Source organism: Erythrolamprus reginae, chromosome 9 (genome assembly GCF_031021105.1).
Source record: "Erythrolamprus reginae isolate rEryReg1 chromosome 9, rEryReg1.hap1, whole genome shotgun sequence".
Lineage (NCBI taxonomy): Eukaryota > Metazoa > Chordata > Lepidosauria > Squamata > Dipsadidae > Erythrolamprus > Erythrolamprus reginae.
In genome coordinates, this window is record NC_091958.1 from 27,924,597 (window position 1) to 27,941,108 (window position 16,512).

Genomic DNA, 16,512 nt, shown 5'->3' on the forward strand with positions numbered 1-16,512 from the left:
AGCACCTGAAGGCCAGACAAGGAATAATGAGTGGAAACTGACCAAGGAGAGAGTCAACCTGGAATTAAGGAGGAACTTTCCTGACAGTGAGAAGAATCAACCAGTGGAACAGAAGCTGCATTCGGAAGTTGTGGGAGCTTCATCACTGGAAGCTTTCAAGAAGAGACTGGACTGCCCTCTCTCAGAAATGGTGTAGGGTCTCCTGCATGAACAGGGCGTTGGATTAAATGACCTACATGGTCCCTTCCAACTTCGTTAATCTGTAATCAGAGCAAAAGATCAACCAGAATGAAACCATCTAAGACTGCCTCCAGCTCCCTGGGATGCCATAACCCATGGGGTCTTGAGAATACATGATCCCAAGATCAACCAGGTCTTGATGGGCTTTCAGAAAATGATGACAGGGTTAGAACTAACCTGACTTGGGTGGAGGAAATATTCCACTGGTGGGTCCCATAGTAGAGAAGGTGGCGTTCCTGGGACCAACCAAATGTGGGTCTCTGTCTGAGGGTCCCTGTGACATGCCTTCTCTGCCAGTTCTAATGGGATGGGGTGATGCAATGGAGGAGAGTCAGTATCTCAAATATTAGAAATGTAGAGGATTATTTCCCCAATACAGGTAGCCCTCAACTTACTACCACAATTGAGCCCCACATTTCTGTTGTTAAGTGAGACAGTTGTCAAGTGAGTCTGCCTATTTCATGACTTCTTGCCACAGTTATTAAGTGAATCACCACAGTTTTTCAATTAGTAATGTGGTTGTTAAGTGGTTGTTAAGTGAATCTGGCTTCCCCCACTGACTTCACTGGACTGAGGTTTGCAAACGAGATCCTTCAGGATTGAGCAGCATAGAAGTCAAATTAATAAATCAGATGACCCTGGGGTACTGGAGCCGTCATAAATGTGAGTCAATTGCCAAGCATCTGAGTTTTGATCACATGACCACGGGGAGGCTGCAATGGCCGTAGGTGCGAAAAATGGTGATAAGTCACATTTTTCAGTGCTTGGTAACTTTGAACAGTCACTGAATGAACTGTTGTCAGCTGTGGACTATCTGTATACGAAACTGTCTCCCAATTTTGTGCAGAATGACTTGGAAGGCAGAAATACATCTCAGTTCTACATCTGTTTTGGACCACATGCTACATTAAAAGTCCCCTGCACACACACGCAGATATTGTTAAGGAGTGAGCAGAGTTATCTCTGAGTGGTCAAAGATACAGGTACACAGAGGAAACATGGAGGTCTTGCAGATATCCAGCTGATAGACCAGAGATGGGAGCAATAGTTCAGTAATACAATCCAAATACGTTAAGTGTATAAAATACTACTTACTTTGGCAGATACCTTAGTCAAGTACGGTCCTAGCTCTACACAGTTAAATCAGTCAATACATCTTAATCAATATACAATACTACAAGCTTCTCCAGCTTACAGATACATAAACCATCATTTGAACAGACAATTCTCACTACAGCATAGTCACAAAGACAAAACAGAAATAGCCGAAAGTAGCCGAGAGAGGCTCCGGGCTCCCTCTTGTGGCAATCCGTAACACTAACTCTTAAAGCAATAGCGTTCTAATACATGTAAGCATAGATTGTTGGTTTATTCTATATATTGCCAAACCCAACTAGTTATGCACATCGCACTAACAGACATACAAGAGCCTCCGTTTCTTTTGTTTTTTTAAGAAGAAAAAGTTTAAAAAAGTAAAAAGGGTCTCTTGCGGCTTTCTCATTTCTTGCAAAGAGATCTCCAGTTACTCTGGCAGTTTTGTCTGTCTGGATTAGCAGAGGCTTCCTTGCATTCTAATCACGGGGCATCAACTGGATCATCCTCCTGCTGCCTTTTGACAGCTATGGATCATCTGTGGTGTAGAACAGCTGGCAGTTTCTCACATGTCACGGCTCCCACCCTCAGTCTCTCACTGGACTTCTTCCAAACTCTTGGCTGAGGGCCAGTCTTCCGATCCTGTCTCCACATTGCGGGTGGGGGACTTCGATAGGGAGTGCTGGCCCCTAATTGGGCTAGAAAGGGAAAAACCTTCCCAGTCTCTTCTCAGTTTCTGCATCCTTAAAGAATCTTTATGACTCATCTACAGGCAAACAGCTGCTCACTGATCCATACTTAGGAAAAGATAACAAAGGCTGCTTTGGGTTTTTCAAAAGGAAAACCGTGGCTCCGTTCTCTATTGGGAGGAATTTGATGGCAGGGTTATCACTATTCTGGTCAGTGGGTAATTTTTGGTGGGAGGGTTATTTTGCATTGTTAATGACTTCGTTTGCATTTCCCAAACTGCTGTGCAAAACTACAATTCACTTAAGCTTCAATATTTATAAATTTCTAAAAAGTTGTAGTTGGGGACTTGTATGATTTTTATAAAAACCTAACGGGAAAAAATGCACCAAAAATATAAGTGAAATGAATTTATAAAAATGTATAAATTTATAAAAAGAGATAGCCAATAGAGTCTATAACAACTTGCTGTGGCCAACTCGCTGTGGGTCAGTAGTTACATTAATATTGAAGAATGAGTGGAATAGAATCATTAAAAGGATTTCAAAGAGGGACAAAATGAAATGTGAATAACAGAAATTAAATTATTTTTTTAACTATTTGAAATAATTATATTGAATTCTGGAATTGTTCCTCAGCGAGTTGCCCCTTGTCATGGGAGTTTCCTGAGGCGAGTGATCCCATTCCGTAGCCAGTATAGCAAGGATTAGCTAATGCATGTGGGAGTTATGTCACAGATGAGACCCCACTGGTGGCAAAATCCTGTCCTCCACCAGGGGAAGGGGCTCTAGGGCAGGGATCTCCAACCTTGACCACTTTAAGACTTGTGGACTTCAACTCCCAGAATTCCTCAGCCAGCAAGGAGGCTGAGGAACTCTGGGATTTGAAGCCCACAAGTCTTTATAGTTGACGAGGTTGGAGATCCTTGCTCTAGTGGGCTCCCGTTCATCAGCCCTTTGCAGAAAAGGATCCATTTTCAGCCTTGTAGGAATTAGAGAAATGGAATAGAATTCGTTATTGGCTAAGTGTGATTGCACACACAAGTAATTTGTCTTTGGCACATATGCTCTCAGTGTACACAAAAGAAAAAGATACATTTGTCCAGAATCATGAGGTACAACACTTAATGATTGTCATAGGGGTCAAAGAAGCAATGAGGAAACAATATTAATAAAAAATCTTAAGGATACAAGCAACAAGTTACAATCACAATACACAAATACAGTCATAAGTGGGAGGAGATAGGTGATAGGAATCATGAGAAAAAATTAGTGCAGACTTAGTAAATAGTTTGACAGTGTTGAGGGGATTATTGGTTTAGCAGAGTGATGGCGTTCAGAAAAAAACTCCTTGTGTCTAGTTGTCTTGGTGTGCAGTGCTCTGTAGTGTCGTTTTGAGGGTAGGAGTTGAAACAGTTTATGTCCAGGATGCGAGAGGTCAGTAAATATTTTCACGGCCCTCTTTTTGACTCCTGCAGTCTACAGGTCCTCAATGGAAGGCAGGTTGGCAGCCATTGTTTCTTCTGCAGTTCTGATTCTCCTCTGAAGTTTGTGTCGTCTTGTTGTTAATGTTACTACGACCTCAGGATTGAAGCTGAAGATGGATGCTTCCCGGCTTTTCCTCAACAAGGCTGACTTTTCCTGCTGACTCAGTGGCCATGGCTGTTTCCCATCATTCTTGCTCCCAGCAGGCTGTTCTCCCAACACACTCTTTAAATGTTCTGTTCTCTCTGTTGATCTCAATTCCACAATTATTTTCTGATCCTCATGATGCAGCTTGCCAGCCTTTCTGGCACCCCTCCTTCTCCGCTTGTGAGGAACATAGTGGGATGCTGGGAGTCAAAACAAAGATCCCTCCTTTTGCTCAATATTGTTCCGTGTACCAGCTCTCTCATCAGTCGATTGTGTGTGGCTGCCTGTTGAATGTTTTTCACATTTTCATTTTTTGCCTTTGTGCTAAACTATATCTTTTTATTTGCCGGAGATATAATGGCCTTAAGCCCTTGCAAAAAAAGGATACCTTGATGTTCACAGAAGGCAAATCTCATTAGATTCGCTTCTTTTTGTCACCCTATGGTGACTCTCTTCCGCGGAGTGCCAGAATTACATGGCCTTGAGGAGCTCAAGTGATTATTGGCTAAAATTACTCAATTTTATTCAGCTTCCAGAGGCGTGTTAAGAGCATGGCTGGGCAGATCTGGCTCTCTTCTTGAAATTGAATGTTGCCTTTTAAGCATTGGTAGAAGGTCTCCAAAACCTGTGGGATTGTAGCCAAAGCATGGAGCAAGATCATGCATTAGTAATCAAACCTATTTCTCTAGCCCAGTTGGCAGAAGAAAATCTCAAATGTTGAATGCTACCAGAAGTAGTTAGTTTCTTAGCTGGCATTCTTGAAGATATTGATTCATAACTGAGTTTTTTCTGGCTTTAGAGGAATTCCTTTTCATTTCTGATGAGACAGAGACATCACCTATGGATTATTGTATACAGTATTATTCAGCCTTTCTGTCAGGCTCCCAAAACTAAGACAGACACATATTTCTTCCCGGCAGATGTTTTCATTGTTCCTCATCTAGTCAATTAGAATAGAACTGGAAGGGACCTTGGAGGTCTTCTAGTCCAACCCTCTGCAAGAGGGAGACAAGAGACTCTATACCCTTTCAGACAAGTGGCTGTCCAGTCTCCTCTTTAAAACCTCCAGTGATAAGGCACCCACAACTTCTGGAGGCAAGCTGTTTAACTGTCCTCATTGTCAGGAAAGTTCTCCTTAGTTCTAGGTCAGTGATAGTGAACCTTTTTTTCCTCAGGTGCCAAAAGAGTGTGGGCGTGTGCCATCGCGCCTGCATGAGTGCCCACACCCATAATTCAGTGCCTGAGGAGGGCGAAAACAGCTTCCCCCGACCCCCCTCAGAGGGCCTGTTCCCAACTTCTGGTGGGCCCAGTATGCTTGTGTTTCGCCCTCCCCAGGCTCCAAAGGCTTCCCTGGAGCTAGGGGAGGATAAAAGCACCCTCCCCCATCCCACCGGATGCTCTCTGGAAACAAAAAACACCCTCCTAGAGCCTCTGTGTGAGCCAAAAATCAGCTGGCCAGCACACACATGTGGGTTGGAGCTTAGCTAGGTCAACGGTTCGTGTGCCAGCAGATATGGCTCCGCCTGCCACCTGTGGCACCTGTGCCATATGTTCGCCATCACTGTTCTAGGTTTTTCTAGGTTAGTTTCCATACATTGTTTCTTCTCTTGCCTTCTGGTGCTTTGGAAAATAGGTGGCAGGTATATCAGCATTTTTTGTTGTTGTTTTGGTAATATTCTGTTACCAAAAATTGCTGATACGCCTGTAAAACATATACTCTGGGAACTATTAGAGAGGAGCGTTTTCTTCCTCTTTCTCTCCTACAGATTGAGTTGAAAGCGATTGTCTCTTGCTCCTTGGAAGGCCCTCCCTCCCTCCTGGAATCCAGATTGCATTCCATCACACTTCCTCTCTTCTTCCATCTCTCAAGTTCCATCTTCCTGTCTTGGTCTAAATATGAGCCAGCAATGTGCAGTGGTGGCTAAAAAAGCCAACACAATATTAAGCTGCATCAACAGAGGGATACACTTCAAGACTAGGGAAGTACTAATACCACAATACAATGCCCTAGTCAGACCACATCTGGAGTACTGCATTCAATTCTGGTCACCTCACTACAAAAGGGACATAGAAACTCTGAAAAAGGTACAGAAGAGAGCAACCAAAATGATAAAGGGACTAGAAACCAAGATATACAAAGAGAGGTTACTGGAACTGGGAATGGATAGTTAGCGAAAAGGATGGCCAGGGGGGAACATGATAGCAGTGTACAGGTACTTGAGCAGTTGCCATAGAGGGAGTCACACCATTTTCCAGAGCATCAGTGGGCCAGACCAGGAGCAACGGATGGAAACTGACTAAGGAGTGATTCAACCTGGAGATAAGGAAGAATTTCCTGGTGGCCAGAGCGATCAACCAGTTGAATGGCCTGCCAGCGGAAGTTGTGAATGCCCCAACACTTGACACATTCAAAAGAAAATTGGACTACCATCTGGTTGGGGTGGTGTAGGGTTTCCTGCTTGAGCAGGGGGTTGCACTTGATGACCTGCAAGATCCCTTTCAACTCTAATACAATAAATACATAAATAAAAATCCTGCTATGGTCTTGAGAAGAAACATACACTAACACTTTCCTGCATAATAGAACAGAGATCTCTTGCTTCCTCACCTCTAGATCAGTGGTTCTCAACCTAGGGGTTGGGACCCCTTTGGGGGTCGAGTGACCATTTTGCAGGGATCGCCTAAGACCATGGAAAAAAACAAATTTCCCATGGCACCTTGGAACATATTTTTACAATCCAACCAATCAGGCATTTACTGTGGGGATGTCCCTCTGACCTTTCTGCCAATCAGCTTAAAGCTCTGTTGGGAGAATTGGCACTAGACTTATGATTCGGGGTCACCACAACATGAGGAACTGTATTACAGGGTTGCGGCACTAGAAAGGTTGAGAACCACTGCTCTAGACAAAATGTATGTGCACCAGTTTGAATCTGGATTGATTTTTTTCCTCTATTAAGATGTTAAGCGATCAATAGAGCAGAGGTCTTCAAACTTGGCAACTTTAAGACTTGTGAACTTCAACTCCTAACATTCTCCAGTCAGCTATGCTGGGGAAGTCCATAAGTCTTGAAGTTGCCAAGTTTGAAGACCCCTGATATAGACAGATGAATATAATACATTCATCATACGAATATAGAGCTGAGATGGCACAGCAGATAGAGTGCAATACTTCAGGCCACTAAAGCTGATTTTAGATCTGCAGGTCAGCGGTTCAAATCTCATCACCGGCTCAAGGTTGACTCAGCCTTCCATCCTTCTGAGGTGGGTAAAATGAGGACCCGGATTGTGGGGGCAAAAAAGTGCTGTTGCTAACATGTTGTAAGCCGCCCTGAGTCTAAGGAGAAGGGTGGCATAAGTAAGTAAGTAAGTAAGTAAGTAAGTAAGTAAGTAAGTAAGTAAGTAAGTAAGTAAGTAAGTAAGTAAATAGCAATATATCTCCAATCTTTTTTTCAAGTCTCCCAATGGTGCATTCATCCCCATCATAACAGAGTCCAACCTTGCTGTTGTCTGTCCTCTTCTTCTCTTTCCTTCTACTTTTCCCAGTACAGATGGTCCTTGACTTACAACAGTTCATTTAGTGAACACTCAAAGTTAAAATGCCACTGAAAAAAGTGACCTGTGACCGTTTTACACACTTACGACTGTTGTAGGCAATCATGTGCTCCAAATTCAGATGCTTGGCAATGGACTTGTATTTATGACGGTTCCAATGTCCTGAGGTCATGTGATTATCTTTTGCAACCTTCTGACAAGCAAAGTCAATGGGGAAGCCAAATTCACTTAACAACCGTGTTAACTAACTTAAGAACTGCAGGCATTCACTTAACAAGAAAGGTTTAAGTGGGGCAAAACTCACTTAAGAAATGTCTTGCTGGGAAATGTTGGGCTCAGCTGTGGTTATAAGTCGAGGACTTCCTATGTTAGAACCTGTTTCCCAAAGACAAGGTGTTTACATAAAATAGGATTATTTGAGCCTGGTAATTTGTGCCTTGGGTGCCTAAATACTGAGAATAGAATAGAATAGAATAGAACATAATTCTTTATTGGCCAAGTGTGATTGGACACACAATGAATTTGTCTTTCAGATGCTCTCAGTGTACATAAAAGAAAAGATACATTCATCAAGAATTATGAGATTAAAAAAACCCTTAATGATTGTCGTAGGATTCAAATAAGCAATCAGGAAACAATATTAATATAAATCGTAAGAATGCAAGCAACAGATTACAGTCATACAGTCATAAGTGGGAGGAGATAGGTGATGGGAACCATGAGAAAAACTAATAGCAATAGTAATGCAGCCTTAGTGAATAGTTAGACAGTGTTGAGGAAATCATTTATTTAGCAGAGTGATGGTGTTCGGGGAAAAAACTTTTCTTATGTCTAGTTGTCTTGGTGTGCAGTGCTCTGTAGAGACATTTTGAGGGAAGAAGTTGTAACATTTTATGTCCAAGATGCGAGGGGGGTGGTCAGTCAATATTTTCCCCGCCCTCTTTTTGACTTGTGCAGTATACAGATCTTCAATGGAAGGCAGGTTGGCAGCCATTGGTTTTTCTGCAGTTCTGATTCTCCTCTGAAGTCTGTGTCAGTCTTGTTGGGTTGCAGAACCAAACCAGACAGTTATAGAGGTGCAGATGGCAGACTGAATGATTCCTCTCTAGAACTGTATCATCAGCTCCTTGGGCAGTTTGAGCTTCCTGAACCGGTGCAGAAAGAACATTCTTTGTTGTGCTTTTTTGATGATGTTTTTGATGTTAGGTGACCATTTTAGGTTTTGAGATATGATAGAACCTAGAAATTTTAAGGTCTCTACTGTTGATACTGTGTTGTGTTGTCTAGTATTGTAAGAGGTGGGAGGGTTTCTCCTAAAGTCTACCACCATTTCTATAGTTTTGAGTGTTCAGTTCCAGATTGTTCCGGTCACACCACGGGGCTAGTTGTTCAACTTCCCATTTGCATGCACTTTCATATCACTGTTGTATCATCTGCAAACTTCAGTAGTTTATCAGATGGATCGTTTGAGATGCAGTCATTTGTATATAGAGAGAAGAGAAGTGGTGAGAATACCACAGCCTACTACACATTCCTACATGCTCGAACATTCCCAGCCAAACTGCCCCAGTTCTCCCACTATTCTACTGCAAGATCTTGCAGAGAAAAGTGATTTCCCTCGGCATTTCTCCGAACAGTTGTTCCAGCTGCTTCTTCTCCTCACTACGTATCTGAGGCTCTTCAGTTGAAAAAAGAATAAGTAACAGTAGCCTGGCACCACAGAGACAACGGGATAGCTTTGAGAGCTGTTTTCCTTGGTTAAGCCTTCCATCCACAGCAGCCTCAGAAAGAAAGAATCAATGGGGAAAGACATCCTTTGTATAGGAAAACACCCGCCTGTTCCAAACAGAGCAATAAATTTATTCACAGAACTGGTAGGAGTGATGGGCAATTACCTCACCCATTTGCCTTCAAGTAAATGTTGTTTAAACCAGCAAGAAGCAGGAGCAGATGACCTAATTCTACTTCGTGGTAAGGCTGGGTTACCTGACTCTTGCAAATCTGAAAGTATAAATCTCTCACCATTGCCATAACAGCGGGAGGACTCCGGAGTGGGGTCCAGGGATTAAATCCTCCTGGTTCAGCCCGATTTGGTGAGTAGGTAGCAGTTTCTGGAGGCTGCCTCGGATAACCAGTAGAGATGGCAGTGTGAGGTTTCACCAGGGGTGGGCTGCTAGCCCGGAACGCTAAATTGGGCTCGCTGCTGCGGCTCGTGAGTGCTTATGGGGCCAGCGCAATTTTGCTTCTGCAAAATTTTAGCAAAATCGCACACGGAGCCACAGGTGCGCCCGTGTTTCGGCATGCGCGGAACAAAAAAATACCCTCGCCGAAACATGGGCACACCTGTCACTGTATTTTGCTATCTCCACAGGTGCAGAAGCAAAATCACACTGGGCCCGCAAGCACTCACGAGCCACGGAGACGAGCCCAATTTAGCGTTCTGGCTGGAGCCCACCCCTGGGTTTCACCCACCCTCCCCAGCATCGTCACTTCCTGAATTAAAAAAAAATTTAAAGCCTTTTTCACTCTTGGTGCTGAGGGAACATGAATGTTTTCTCTGTGCAGCATTTTCTGGTTTTCTCTTTTCTTGCCTTGTTGTATCTCTAACATTATAAATTATTCTGGGAAGGGGGATTTATTTGGAGATCTAACAGTATAACACAATTGGAAGGGACCTTGGAGGTCTTCTAATCCAGCCCCCTGCTCAAGCAGGAGACTCTATACCATTTCAGACAAATGTTTATCCAGTCTCTTCTTAAAAACTTCCAGTGTTGGAGCATTTGCAACTTCTGAATGCAAGTTGTTCCATTGCTTAATTGTTCTTACTGTCACAAAATTTCTTTTTAGTTCTAGGTTGCTTCTCTTCTTGACTAGTTTCCACCCATTGCTTCTTGTCCTGCCCTCATGTGCTTTGGAGAGTAATGTGACTCTTTCTTCTTTGTGGCAACCCCTGAGATGCTGGAAGACTGCTATCCTGTCACCCCTAGTCCTTCTTTGCATTAAATGAAAATCTATCCTATCCATGGCAGTTACTCTTCATATGTTGAAACCAGAGTTATATTTTAGTACAAGTCTTGTATGAATTCCTGATCAGAAATAAATTCCAGATGAGCCACTCATAGAATTAATTTTTATTTCTCTCTTACCTTCTTTTTTTTTCCTCCTGTAGGTTTACAGTAAACAATACAATTCTCCATCCTGAGATTGCAGAATGGTAAGTCATTCCACACATTAATATTCCAGTTGATTCCTTGATGCAGAGGTCTTCAAACTTAGCAATTTTAAGACTCATGGACTTCAATTTCAGCATAACATTGCTGGCTGGAGAATTCTGAGAATTAAAGTCCACAAGTCTTAAAGTTGCCAAGTTTGGGGACCCCTGCCTTGATGTCTCTGTTTTTGAGCAGAGAACTACTGGGCCTCTATTTTCATAGGAGACGAGTCCTAAGGAGAGGGGAGGAATAGAGCATCAGCCTCCCCATCCCCGTTTTATTTTTGTAACAAGGCAATGTTTAATCTTAAAAAGAAAAAAAACCCCTTCAATTTATTTAAAATATAAACTAGAAATACAGACTAAGAAGGAAAACAAAAATATAGCTAATATTTTATATTCATCAACAATTACTGTTTTAGCGATGAATTCAATACTATAATATGAACAATACAAGATGTTATTGTAAAATAGGACAGAATGCTTGCCATAATAACACATATTACTGCATCTGTTGATTAGTTGAAAACATCATTTTTGGGCAATATTTATGTCACATTTTTGACAGCCCTTCCTTGATATATGAAATAATAAGATATTTTCCAATTTCTTTTTGCCTGCTTGATACAGCCATAATTCCTGATAAAACAATCAAATTCCATAGTTTTGCTATATAATTCAACATTACACTAACAACTTTAACATTTAAAGATTTCCCATAAATATATTAATCTACTTTAATATATTATCCCCAAAAGAGATTAAACGATCACATGTCCATATTCTCTGTATCAGGGATCTCTCAAATTCCTTAACCTTGAGCATCTGATGTTGCCATTTTGTGTGGAGTCCAATACCTCCTCAATATAATTTTTTGACATATCAACCTCCGGTCTGTTGATACCATTTCCACATTTTAAGAAAGGACTGGAAGCCATTGCTGCAGTTGTGTCAGAAATTCCAGCTCATTCGTTTATGTTTGAAATAGTAATAGTAATAATAATAATAATAATAATAATAATAATAATAATAATAATAATAATTGATTAGATTTGTATGCCGCCCCTCTCCGAAGACTCGGGGCGGCTCACAACAATAATAAAAACAATGTTATAGCGAAACAAATCTAATATTAAAAAAGAAAGCATATAAAACCCTATCATATTTAAAAACCAAACAACACATACATACCAAACATAAAATATAAAAGCCTGGGGGAAGGTGTCTCAACTCCCCCATGCCTGGAGATAAAGATGGGTCTTGAGTAGTTTGCAAAAGACGAGGAGGGTGGGGGCAGTTCTAATCTCCGGGGGGAGTTGATTCCAGAGGGCTGGGGCCGCCACAGAGAAGGCTCTTCCCCTGGGGCCTGCCAAATGACATTGTTTAGTCGACGGGACCCGGAGAAGCCAACTCTTATTGGTCGCTGGGATTCGTGCGGTAGCAGGCGGTTCCGGAGGTACTCTGGTCCAATGCCATGTAGGGCTTTAAAGGTCATAACCAAATATCCCAGAAATGTCCTGTGTAAAAACATTCTTGATCTTTTGATAATGTTATATGTGTGATTTCTGCCAGGGATTCCATCAGGCAGGAATGCAACCTATGGAGCCCTGGAAATGTCAAATGCTCTTCCCCTGTTTGTGATAGCAAAGCCTCTTTTAAGGAAGGTCTCTCCCCTCCTCTCTACCTGGGACACCTGGCCATCAGGCTTCAGTTCATTAACACGGCGGTCGTTAACATTTCAAATTTGTACGTAACAGCGGAGCTTTCCAGAAAAGTCTGTGTCTAATGGTTTTAGTCTGCGAACATAAATAAATAAGCAAAATTGCTTGCTGTACATTGAATTGCTGCTTTCAGTTTTAAAATTGATTTAAAAAAAAGATTTTAAAAAATTCCATTGCAGTGATAAATACTGCAATATAAATACTGAAAGGCAGCATCCAATTACAGTTACCATTAAGTGAGAAAGGGGAGAGAATACAATGGCTGGGTTATCAAAGGCCAAGGAATTTTGGATGGCAGCTTCTACTGAAAGAGCTCTTTGAGAAAAGAATTTCATGTCTGGCAGGTTCTCAAGGTCTCCTGAGCGCTTCTGGTACCTATAAGGAAGTATTTTGCTTGCCCAGCTCATGACAACGATCATTATATAGTAGCTCAGGAAGAAAAATGAAATACTACTTAACGATTCTTGTTAATTTGCTGTAAAATTCATTAGTGTTAGCTGTTGTGTAGGTACAAATACAAATAGATTCACTATAATTAATGTTCTTTCGCTGACTACCCAAGGAAGTATTAATTGAATGTCTGGCAGAATGGGTAATGTTATATAAATGTCAGCCTATTATTGCTTTCTTTGGGGATTCATTTTAAAGGCATTAATTCTGATGCATTCCGCTGGCAAATTTATCGACGTTCTCTTTAATTACACTTGAATGTCAGTGGCGTCTGACATTAGCAGATGCCACCTAGAAGAATCAAGAGTCTTAAAGGGTGGCCCAGCGGTGATATTGCTTAATTTTTAATTCTTTGTTGAAAGACTCACCTTATTAAACAGCTTTCCGCTGTTGGAAAATAAAGGCCCTTTTGTTCAAACTGGTCAGTTTCACGTGGCTCAAAGGAGGATACTTGAAGTGACAAAGAAAAAGACAATCTAAGTATATTGTCCCATCTGTTGATGCAGGATAATTATTGTGGGCTTCTTTGAATCTCTGTTCCCCAACCCCTCCCTTGTAGTACATGGATGACAATGTAGCACAGTTGAGGGAGAAGCAAAAGACCCCATGGAGTTCACAGGGAGCAAAAGTGAAACAAGCCATGGCTTTCCACTGTTTCTTCTTTTTTAAAAAATAAATTTTATTGTGGTTCTTTAAAAAACAATAACAACCAAAAATAAACAAACAAAACATTTACAAATTACAAAAACAAAACAACAAAAGAAAAAAAACACAATTACAAATAACAATATATGTATAACTTACAACATGATAAGAGGAGGGAAAATATAACTTCTTCTATTATTGAATATCTTTATATTCTGGCAAATACAACCGGTATCGACAGTTAATCATTTTGGTTATCCATATTTTATCTATAGTAAATTATTTCCTAGCTGCCTTGCATGAACTCTTTATTCGATACTTAACTCCCTAAAAATCTTTGCTTCTATATATGTATTACACAAATATCATACCAAGTTTGTTGTACCAAAAATCTAATCAAATTATTATTGTCATATTTTAATTTAAACTTTCTTTTCTTCTCTTAAACCAGTCGTAGAAAGAGTTCCAAATTTTATAATAAACGGAATCCTCTGTTCTCCACTGTTTCATCATCTGTGGTCTTCTTGTGTTCTGCCAACAATTTCTGGATGAGGTTGTTGGGCTAACTCTATTCACTTTCCAGACGTTCTGGCCCAGCTCCTCAGACACAATAAACCCACTAAAGTTAACTCAAAGATTCCTTTATTAGAAGTGACGGTAGCCACGGCAAAATGTTTCTCTCTCACTGAAAATTGCTGAAATCTCGCTTGTGTGCGTGTCCTCGCATGAAATGTGGCTTCTGGCGCATGCGCAGAAGCCGAATCTCGCACCGACCCGCCCACCAGTCAGCTGGAGCTGCATACACAGCTCCGTTTTCGCTACAGGGATGGAGAGTCCCCCTCCCCCGTTCCGGTACCAGCCCAACACTGAAACAACGGGACCGAGTGGGGAGGGTCTTGGGGTAAAGAAAGTTACTGAGTTTTCATCGGAATCCTCACATCTGGCTGTGCTTAAGATGTACCCATTTGGCTCTTAGTCAGAGTGTACCTTAATTACAAATGGAATCCGGGGTCTTTCTTTCCTGAATGCTCAAGCTGGGACAGGCCTGACATTCAGCTTTTAGCAGGAACAGGTTATTTGGGATTCCCCTCTCCCAATATGCCTTCATTCAAATAGGAAATAGTTGGCGAATATAGGTGATGCTTTTCCCCATGGTCTGGGGAAAAAAGAGAAAGGTGAGCTGAGATGAAAGGAAGCACCTGGAAGAGATTATGTGGATAATCTCACCAAGTTTGTGTCCATGCTCTGCCTGATATTCATTTTGGGAGGGCACCTTTCAAAATTCTGAAGGTGCCCATTAAGGCTTGTAACCCTTGATATATGGCTTGAGCCCAGAGGTTGTGCAGAAGGAACAGAGGTTTTCTCCAAATTGAAAATGCCAAGACTTTGAAGAATTTATGGTTCCATTTGGAATCAGTACGATCCAATCCTGAGTGTGTGTGTGTGAAGGATTAGGGGGAGACAGGAACAGTTGTGCAGACGCAGGAGAAGATCTTGATCACACCTGAGAGGAAAAGGAAAATCCGCAGCATGCATAAAAGGGGAGGTTTGTAGGAGTGTTCTTTGCAGCAGTGGTTTAACAGAGAAACAGAAACAGATCCATAGTTTTCTCTAAACCAACATCCCTGCTTCTTTGGAGAAACCCAGCTTTTGGACAATTGTTTTATGAAAGACTGTAGCTATTGCAAAAAAGAGTGGGTACCCTTGCTTCAGTTCAGAGACATTTTTTACAGACCTTGGGGTTTTTGGGACATTTGTTATCAGGCTCTTTAGCAGTAAACAAACATTATTTTGCCATAATTGCGGCTCTCAGCCAACTTGTTAAGGAAAAATATTTTGGTGTTTCTGAAACTCCAGTCTGTGTGTTTGATTTTGACTTTAATTACTGCTCAGCTGTCATGCCAGGCAGAGCAATTACGGCTGTGAATGAACAGAATTAACAGCCATTGAAATAAAAAGAGGCTTTTTGGGACTACATTGGTGTTTTATGATTTATCAGGAAGCCTAGGTCAGAAGAGTTTCAAAGAAATAACCATAGATGGTTGTAGGCTTCGGAAGGAGTTTAACTTTCTATATCCGACATTCTGATCAGGACTGTAATGCTCTCAAAAGCTGCCAAAAGGCTCGTATTAAAATGGCCGTCCACTAGGACCAATGGATTATTCTGGCAGTAACTGCTGTTGTGTCAGGAGCTGGCAATTCTACCCCCATGCATTTGGTTTCTCCTTCAGAAGTGCAAATCCTGGCTTTTCTCACCACTGAAATCAAGGCTTCCTCTTGGGTTTCAAATTCTGGTTAAATTGGGGAATGGCAGGAACTTCAGGTATGGATAACAAACTTAGTATCCCAATTAACGGGTGGGTATTGACTTGGCATGGCATGTGTTATTTTATCTGAGCATAGAATATGATTATGCTCAGGCACCAGGCTCAAGCATGATGCTAAGCAATAATGTGGCTCAGTGAAGCCAATCCCCAAGTCAGACTCTGAGCTCATCAATCCATGCTAGCTTCTGCTGCTTCCAAACAACCAGAACAAGAGAGAAAGATGAGGAGCATGTCCTTCAGCAAGCAAGCACTTTCTTTAAGCAGCATATAAAAATTACTGCTGTTTACAACTGTTTCCCATAAAAGACCAGACTTTTTTTTGCATTCTGTCTGTATTCCAAGTATGAGTCTCCCTACTGATGCACTGGTTCCTGTTTTGCTTTGGGACTGATTGGATCAGAATAGAGGAGCACCCACTCGCAGAAAATCCAACCCAAACACATCAATATTTAACAATGATTTATACAAAACAAAGTCAGGCTTTTAGTCCATGTTGGCAGCATTCTCGGTCAAATTTATTTATTTTATTTATTTATTTATTAGATTTGTATGCCACCCCTCTCCGTAGACTAGGGGCGGCTCACAATACAATAAAAACAGTTCCTGACAAATCTAATAATTTACAATTTAAAATTTAAAATAGTTAAAAAAACCCATTTTTAAGCAGACATACCTAAAACATACCATACATAAATTATATAGGCCCGGGGAGATATCTCAGTTCCCCCATGCCTGACGACAAAGGTGGGTTTTAAGGAGTTTGCGAAAGGCAAGGAGGGTAGGGGCAGTTCTAATCTCTGGGGGGAGCTGGTTCCAGAGAGTCGGGGCCGCCACAGAGAAGGCTCTTCCCCTGGGGCCCGCCAACCGACATTGTTTAGTTGACAGGACCCGGAGAAGGCCCACTCTGTGGGACCTAATCGGTTGCTGGGATTCGTGCAGCAGAAGGTGGTCTT

At 41.6% G+C, this 16,512-nt stretch overlaps 1 protein-coding gene across 1 annotated transcript in view; it reads left to right on the top strand.

The window, feature by feature from the left end:
- PEPD (peptidase D) overlaps positions 1-16,512 on the top strand; it is a 217,938-nt gene that overhangs the window by 62,326 nt on the left and 139,100 nt on the right. Inside the window, exon 7 of the mRNA XM_070760680.1 lies at positions 10,375-10,419. Coding sequence (XP_070616781.1) covers positions 10,375-10,419 — 45 coding nt within the window. The remainder of the gene's footprint in view (positions 1-10,374; positions 10,420-16,512) is intronic.